At 47.8% G+C, this 7,834-nt stretch overlaps 4 protein-coding genes across 4 annotated transcripts; 1 reads left to right on the forward strand and 3 right to left on the reverse strand.

Annotated features, from left to right (window-relative positions):
* Window positions 1-305: 305 nt before the first annotated feature.
* On the reverse strand, window positions 306-2,795 carry PPTG_04227 (TKL protein kinase; the record flags this gene model as incomplete). Its single annotated transcript, XM_008898095.1, has 1 exon — window positions 306-2,795. The coding sequence occupies one exon, from the start codon at window positions 2,793-2,795 to the stop codon at window positions 306-308; it is 2,490 nt and encodes an 829-aa protein (XP_008896343.1).
* A 2-nt stretch (window positions 2,796-2,797) lies between these two features.
* On the reverse strand, window positions 2,798-3,289 carry PPTG_21591 (hypothetical protein; the record flags this gene model as incomplete). The annotated part of the gene is made up of 2 exons (XM_008898403.1): window positions 2,798-2,899; window positions 3,266-3,289. 2 exons carry the CDS (start codon window positions 3,287-3,289, stop codon window positions 2,798-2,800), a joined length of 126 nt encoding a protein of 41 aa, XP_008896651.1.
* A 1,283-nt stretch (window positions 3,290-4,572) lies between these two features.
* Window positions 4,573-5,404, reverse strand: PPTG_21592 (hypothetical protein; the record flags this gene model as incomplete). Its single annotated transcript, XM_008898404.1, has 2 exons — window positions 4,573-4,964; window positions 5,278-5,404. The coding sequence occupies 2 exons, from the start codon at window positions 5,402-5,404 to the stop codon at window positions 4,573-4,575; spliced, it is 519 nt and encodes a 172-aa protein (XP_008896652.1).
* Window positions 5,405-6,419: 1,015 nt separating this feature from the next.
* PPTG_04228 (hypothetical protein) lies at window positions 6,420-6,635 on the forward strand (the record flags this gene model as incomplete). The annotated part of the gene is made up of 1 exon (XM_008898096.1): window positions 6,420-6,635. One exon carries the CDS (start codon window positions 6,420-6,422, stop codon window positions 6,633-6,635), a length of 216 nt encoding a protein of 71 aa, XP_008896344.1.
* Window positions 6,636-7,834: the final 1,199 nt, after the last annotated feature.

Below are 7,834 nucleotides of genomic sequence, written 5' to 3' on the forward strand. Positions count from 1 at the left end.
GCTCGACAACGTTGTGATATGCGTTACCATTAGCAGCGTGACCAGCAGTATTGCAACTTGTGCAGCTCATCTGTGGATTTTGCGTTGCTTGTTCTTTCGAGTCTGTAGTTCGTATCCATTAAAGATCCTCTTCCGAAAACTGTAACTGAAGCTGGTTTTCACCGCTAGTGTTCCATTACAGAGTCTTTACAGCATCCGATGTTCGAACGGCTAGAAACAATATCTCCTTTATTTGCTCCATTGCACTGAGCGTTATCCACACTTACGACTTTGAGTCGTACAGTGGAATGGATTGACAAACACGGCTAGGCCATGTTTGTGGCCGTTCCAGAATGCACGTCTGGATCGTTGTAGTCGTTCGAGTTTGACGGCTCATCCACCAACAAAGCGGCCGTCAAGATGTTGACCATCGCCTCTGGTGCAGTTTGATACTGTTTTCGTCGCCGAAATCGGGAAGATCTGCTGCGGACAAGACGTTGTCCTAGTTGTCGGCATCGGCAAGTGGCATCTTCGCGAGTTCGAACGAAACTGAAAGAACCTTTAGGATGACCATCATTGGAGACCCAAGTCAGCATTGGAATACTTAACTCACTTGCGTTTAGTGAGCTGCTTTGTTCGAGTGATCTCTCAAGGTGACTCGGTAGTGGTTCATCGAAGGCAAAATAGTATCTCGCAGTCGCACAATTTTCAAACCCCCTCGAGTGACCAACATGGTGAAGGAAACCAGAGTCCATCAATGCATTGCCCATACGTATGGCCTCAGCCGGGCAGCTTACGAACCGCCGGTCGATTAATCGATCTACCAAGAGTGCCCCGGGACAGGTGTGATGAGCTCTTGCTGATCCAGTGCTGGATTCACTTACGACTGAAGAATACTCACACAGATCACTCGTTAGGTCGAGTACCAGTGGCGCGCATAACTCTTCCTGGACATTTTCCAGTGCCGCGACAATTTGTTTTGCCGACGGACGAAGGTTAGGATCACGGGCCCAGGAGCGCTCAATTATACCGCGTAATTTCGGAGGGGTCTTCTGATCCAGCCTAGGACGTGCACCATTGAGAACTTCTGTAAATAATTGTGCATGCTCTTGATTTGCTTGCGGAAAATTTATGGCTCCAGGGTGTAAAATATCCCACATCAAAACACCAAGTGCATAAACATCCGTCGCTTCAGCATAAGCATCGAGCTCACCACTCCTCTCAATTATCTCGGGCGCAGTGTATTCTGCAGAGTTCTTCTCGATGTACATGGTCCACGTCGTACCCATCGGAGAATCAGTTGCACTCGTAACCGCAACTTGTTTATCTTCCAGAATTGACACCTTTGCCTTTGATGCAGGCATTCTCTTTCTTAGTTTTGCCATGCATCTGGCTTCCCCGAAGTCCGACAATCTTACATTACGTTCTGCATCTACAAGAAAACTTGTTGGCTTGATGTCGCAGTGGACAAATGGGGGTGAGAAGCTATGAAGATAAGCCACGGCGCGAGCAGTATCTAAGGTATAGCCGACGTTAATTAGTAATTGCTGTCGGGCTGGATGAACATTTTTCATACAAACTTGATCCGCCAGCGTATCGGCCAAATTTTCCTGACAGAGCTGGAATACGAGGCAAATTGTAGGTGGTGCTACGCACATTCCATGGAACTGAACGATGTTAGGATGATTCAGGACACTGCACATGGCCGCTTCGTGCGAAAAGGCTGCTACGATATCATCGGAGCAATTTGTGGGTGTATATGCTTTAACAGCAACATGCGTTTTCAACTTTAGAGTTCCTTGAAACACAGTGGACTTGGAACCCACCCCAATTTGCCGAACGAGCTCCAGATAAGCGAAATCGATTATGCACTTTCGATTCATCTCGATGAGTACGTGCAAACCTTCTGAGGAGATATGCTTACAGAATCTATTCTCACGAGAAAAATACTCTTGCAAAGCATTTCCTCGCTGTCCGACTCCTCGCCAATACTCAGTGTCCGCTTTCAATACGCGCCAAACAACCAGTGGACAAAACGCAACCCACGACAGCAACACATAAACGACATAGCGGCTTGCATTGGCAGTCTTTGGATCCATGATAAGTATCATGAGCAGTACTGTGAGGAGGAAATGCACAATGGTAACAAAACACAATTCCCGAATAATGCGCTTGGTGGCTCGATTTGGGGGATGGATAAATGCGTACACAAATGGTAGCATTAGCAGGCTGCGGACACATTGGAGACCAGTTGTAAAAGCCTTTTGTTGGTTTGGACGACCGAATTTCGTCACCACCCAGACATACAGGATCGTGTAATACGATAGAACAAACGACAATACTACGGCTCGCTTGACGGCAGGGGATGACAGGCTTTTCTCGAACATGAGTACCAGAACGATCACGAACATGAACTGATTGCCGGAGTAAAACGATTCGAGTATGAGAGGGGAAACAAAGACGTCGTAATAGTCTATTGCGAGCGTCACCACCAGGAAGAAGATATAAACGCCATTTATACCGGCCAACACGAACAGTACAGGCTCATATGCTGGTAGAATCACCTTTCTCGCTGCTACTGCGTCCCCTTTGAAAGCCCCTGCTCGATTCACTCTCAAGTGCCAGATCAATCCCACACACAGCAGCCAAATGGTTACAAATCCTGACAGGATGAATACCAACGTCACCCGCATGCGTTGAGCCCCACTTTCCAAAGACTCCAGGTCACCAGACCCACTAGATATCACCGCCGAATCATTTCCGGCCGAGTCATCAAGAAACCGGACCGTATACCCCCTTGTTGCCGTAGCAGTCATCACTAGCAGAAATTCGTCACACAGTTGGGCCAGCGCTTGGACTTGAGTTGAAAAGTGACAAACGCGAAATAGATGAGCGTTTCGCCACCTCCACCGCCCAGTTCCTGCAAAGACACTTGTTAGCAGGAGACACGTCTTACCTGCTAGTCCCAGCCCCAACAGCACCGCGAATATACAAGTTTGGGTGGGACGCTCTCCAAGGGGAGAGTGCCCCACCCGCAATTCTTGTGGAGAACTGCTCGGCTTTCTTTTCTAACAAAATACGAATGAGGACAGGCGACAGAGTACATGGTTCAGACCTGGCTACTTCCAAATATCTGCACAAGGGAGCAGAAGAACCGGTGCCGCTAAACCATTAGTGCTCTGAGTAAAACAAGTTAAAAGTAATTTTGTGTCAGAATGACTCGCCGCTTAAACACTGGATTAAAAATCCAGAATATCGTTTTGAAGTTGCCTGGGCAAAAAGATACGATAGCCATGAAACTCGCGACCATAAAACATCGACACTGCCCTGATGTTGAGTTGACAGAGTTGTGACTTGAAACACCGAGGTGTATCATAGGATATCTTGGAGTAGGTAAGCTTGCAATGACTCATTCGTCATTATATTTTACAACATATTAACTTGTATTGTTTTCACTAGGTATTGTCGATTTCAGTTAAATTTGCCAATACTCGTCGATTGGCGCACCCAAAAATAAATCGACGCAGCGTTTTGATTGGTCAATAATACTTCGTTGAAGTTGATGCGAAAAAGGAGCGAATGCAGGAAGCAGCGCAACAAGCGGAATGGAGGAAGCCGTGACCCAGCAGCATGCACACCCGAACACAGTCTATCACTGTCTTCACGCGTACTACAAACTCGGTCACTCGAAGCAGCACCTAGCATATATATTCAACAAGTGCGAGCGAACAATTCGGAACTGGATTAAGCGCTACGAAGAAAATGGTGAATTTCAGCGGAACCAAGCTGCTCCCAGAAGGACGTTCAGCCAAGATAAGGTGCAATGGCTCTTTGATTTCTACCTCACAGATCCCCTCGCGTACCTGGACGAAGCCCAAGCAGCCTTCAAAAAGATTTACCACACTTCCATCCCGAAGTCGTCGGTTTGGCGAATCATTCACGAGCAAGGGCTGACGTGGAAGGTACTGGAAAGGCGAGCGATGAACATCAAGGCGCAGGACATCTGTCGTTTTATTGAAGAACTCCGCCAGGTGAAATGGAGCCACCGGAACCTCGTATTTCTCGATGAAGTCTCATTCGACAATCGAGGCATGGTCCGTAAGCGAGGATACGCTCTCCGTGGGAAGAAGATCGCGATTCGAGATGACTTTGAAAGAAAGCCTCGTATTTCAGTGCTGGCATTAATCAACGTGGATGGAGTCATCGATTACTTTAACACTGAAGGCACTTTTGACCGCGTGTTGTTCACAGAGAGCTGCCAGCGTTTTGTGTATTCTTCGCGATCGCGACTTCAGGTGCATCCTGGAAGAAACAGTGTCTGGAGCCTTGATGGTGCTTCAATTCACCGCCACTCCGAGATTGTGACCTTTTTGCAAAGTGTTGGCGTGCTCCCCATATTTCTCCCGGCATATTGCCCATTGTTCAACCCCATCGAGTTCATGTTCGGCTACATGAAACGTTCATTTCAGCGTCATTACGCTGAGTCAAGCAAGAGGGACTTACTTTCATTTGTTATTCAGACGTTTCGACGTTTTGAAAACTTCAACATGAGCAAGGTATACGAGCACTGTGGCTGGAGCGTCCAGGGAAACTTTAATCCAGTTCGCCCACTTTCACATGAACGTCGACCCGCTCCACAACTCGATACCGGTGAACGCAGTGAAGTGTACGCCTGAACAGATGGACCAGTTGTTGAGGAGGAGGCTGCTGAATCATCGCATCCCACGTGGAGCGGTCTAGGTTCGTCGTGACATGATTGCCCCATAGACGCCACACCACATCTTCCGCTTGGAATGTAGTACTCCAAGCTTCCTTCAGACTCTGCGCCACATCTCCGAGCGATCCCTCTGACGGTGCTCCCGCTCGATCCGTGTCTGGGACAACGTGAGCTGCCTTGAAGTCTTCCAGATCTTGGGCCCTCGCGATATCAGCACCGTACTCATAGATCAGCAGCTTCACGGTCTGTCCACGACGTGCTTCTTCACCTTAAACTGCATCACATTTCACCATTCCGAGATGTTTGGCTCCTCTCTGGTCCAAACGTCATCCGTATTCACCGCTCGGCCCTTCGTCCGAGGGGTGAATTCGTTCCAAAGGTGCTGGAGGATCTCTTCGAGCGCGTTTCCACTCTTGACAGTGTCGCGCAGCACATTGCCTGACGTATCACGCTATCCTACAGCAGTCTTCACGATAGGTTTCACCAGCAACTGGTAGAGGAACTCTTGGTTTTCTTCCGCAATGGATTGACTTTCTTCGGTCGCCGTGGGAAGTGTGCTGCGTCGAGAGAGCGAGTCGCACGCCACAGCGGGCGCGTCGTCGATGAGTACGGTGAGAAGCGAGGGTGTGATCTCGTGCGGAGCGGACGGCTGTGATCTGGCGATGACTCCACAGCCTGCTCAGGTGGACGTTGGTCTTGGCTCTCCATGGCGCGTTGATCTTGGTTCTCCATTCCGCACTCACAGCCAGCACTACTCGAGTGCGCACTCGTCAGAGAGAATAAATCATGCGTTTGGGTAGGTCTGGCGATTGGGCGGCGGTTTGGCCCCAGCGATTCCCCAATCGACAATACCACCATGATACATTCCGATGGTACAAGTGTAATAACAATTCTATTAAGGAAATCGAAGTCGAGCTCGGCTGGCGGAGGCTAATCCGCGATCGGTTTAACCAGTAGGGGAGCTGAACCGTTGGAAGGCACCATGCAAAGAACACAGACGTTCGTTGGAGACACATAACGGAGCTTGCAGGAAGGAGATGGCACTTGACTCCAAGAGAGCCAATTTGATATGCGTATCTCTCCTTCCTACTCAACACTTTAATCTATCGCATTAACCTACACCGGCACCTTGGTTGATTCCGACCCAATATTCAGCTTGGTTGACCTGCGATGAACGAGCTCTGCCTGCTGTAGGCAGCCCTATCCAATGTAACTCGCACTAATGCAGACATGCAACCTCTGGATCTCACAGATGCGACGGGAACGCAGCCTCAAGTTTGGGGTGAATTGTTGGGATGCTACACGAAACACTGGACTTGCACGCACGCCAGACAGTTCAAGGATCGGGGGCAAAGACTTCGCACCAACCATACTACTCGTCGAATCCAGTGTCCTGCCAATATAAACGCTTTGTTCTTCGTTAACGTGGATGTGGCTTTCTTTGTGCGAGTGAAATCTTTTGATTCCTCACACACAACCATCCCGATAACATGGACGTATAAAATAACTACGCAGAAACCTGAAAAACCACGTCGCCTGCGCCTCGTGGGGTCGTAAGAACGAAGTGGCAGGGTACGTAACGTTGAATAGCCTTCATGTTTTAGATTTTAACATACTTCACGTGACTTTTATTAAGGAAGAAAGAAAGAAGGTTCTTTGCTATCTGAAGGATGTCTTTGGTAGGCCGATTCTGTCGCAGGATGTCAACAATATATTCGCGAAGATGCGGCGTAAGTCGTTCATATCGTCCAATGACAACGTTCGCGCGATGGAGCTGCTGCAGGACTGTTCGGGTAGCGTCGTCATGGTTTTCCGCAACAAGGGCACGCAACTAACGAGCTATATTATCTTCCAGACCTGTTATATGCGACGAATGGTGCGTTTGTTTACTGAGGGCATGTGCATTGATGGATCTCATGCCACCAACATCGATCGGTGAGTCGTTGTGCTTTAGTTGGTACAAATAGGAATTGGCATGATATATAGCTGGTATCACCAACTATATTACGAGTGTGTGGCGATTACTTCTATGTCTCCAGATACCATCTTTTCAGCTTCACGATGACCGCTAAATTTGGATTGTTGGGCACGCGCAAAAATGATGGAAAGCCGCAGAACAAGGTAGAACATTTAAATTGTTTTTTTTGGAGTGGAGCATTCATTGAGCTGGGGCGTGTAAAAACTTATTAACCCTTTCGTAGTCAATTAAATCATTTTGCCCTCTTTGGAGGGCGTATCCTTGGGTATCACTCGTGTCACCCACGAATGGGATCAAAATGCCCATTGTATTATTTTGTGTGTGTGGACGAGGCGGATTCTCCCTTTCTACTTGAACTACCAGGATTTGCAGAAGATTTGCTGTAGTACCGTAGTTTATGAAAGGGGGCAAAATCCCCCCTTTGATGGCCTAATGACTTGACCTTCTATACTTTAATACAGCCAGGTCAAAAGTACCCGTTCACGAAAGGGTTAAATTCTTGGAAACTTCATTTTGGTAGAGAACGCAATTTCAGCATATTCACACGCAATAATGAGAGCTGGACAGTGGTCCCCGTCATCGTTATAGACAAAGTTTTACTTCGTAGGCGACACTAGAATCCTAGTTTCCAGAGGCGTCGGTCATTTTTCGTCATTTCCACGTTATTCATTCCCTTAACCGGGAGATCAGCAAGAATGATTATGGGTTCGACAACTTCGAAAAGATGAATCTCAAGAACTATTTTTGATGATGGTTCGTGCGTCCTGTGAAACTACTTTCCAGTTGCTACTCTTCCTGCAGCAAACAGCAGAAGATAGCTATATATATATATATATATATATATATAAGAAAACAAGAATCGAGAATCGTGCGAACAAGAATTACGTTTATGAATCTGTGGTTATCTCTCGCTTAAAAGACCTCGAGCGCAATGCGAGGAATAATGAAGGCTCACTGCGCTCGATCAAGAAGATTATCGCGACGAGTGAGCATCGACATGGGTGTGGTGAAGTGATAGTTGGCTTCTGGGAACAAGGGACTGATTGATGGGATGTGACCCGATCCAGTTCTGAGACTCATGGTCAACGACGGGGCATCAGTGATTACGTCATCATCCGTGAAGATTACGTAATCGTCGGAGTGGATCGACATGGTGCAAT

The sequence above is a fragment of the Phytophthora parasitica genome (assembly GCF_000247585.1).
Source record: "Phytophthora parasitica INRA-310 unplaced genomic scaffold supercont2.6, whole genome shotgun sequence".
NCBI lineage: Eukaryota > Oomycota > Peronosporomycetes > Peronosporales > Peronosporaceae > Phytophthora > Phytophthora nicotianae.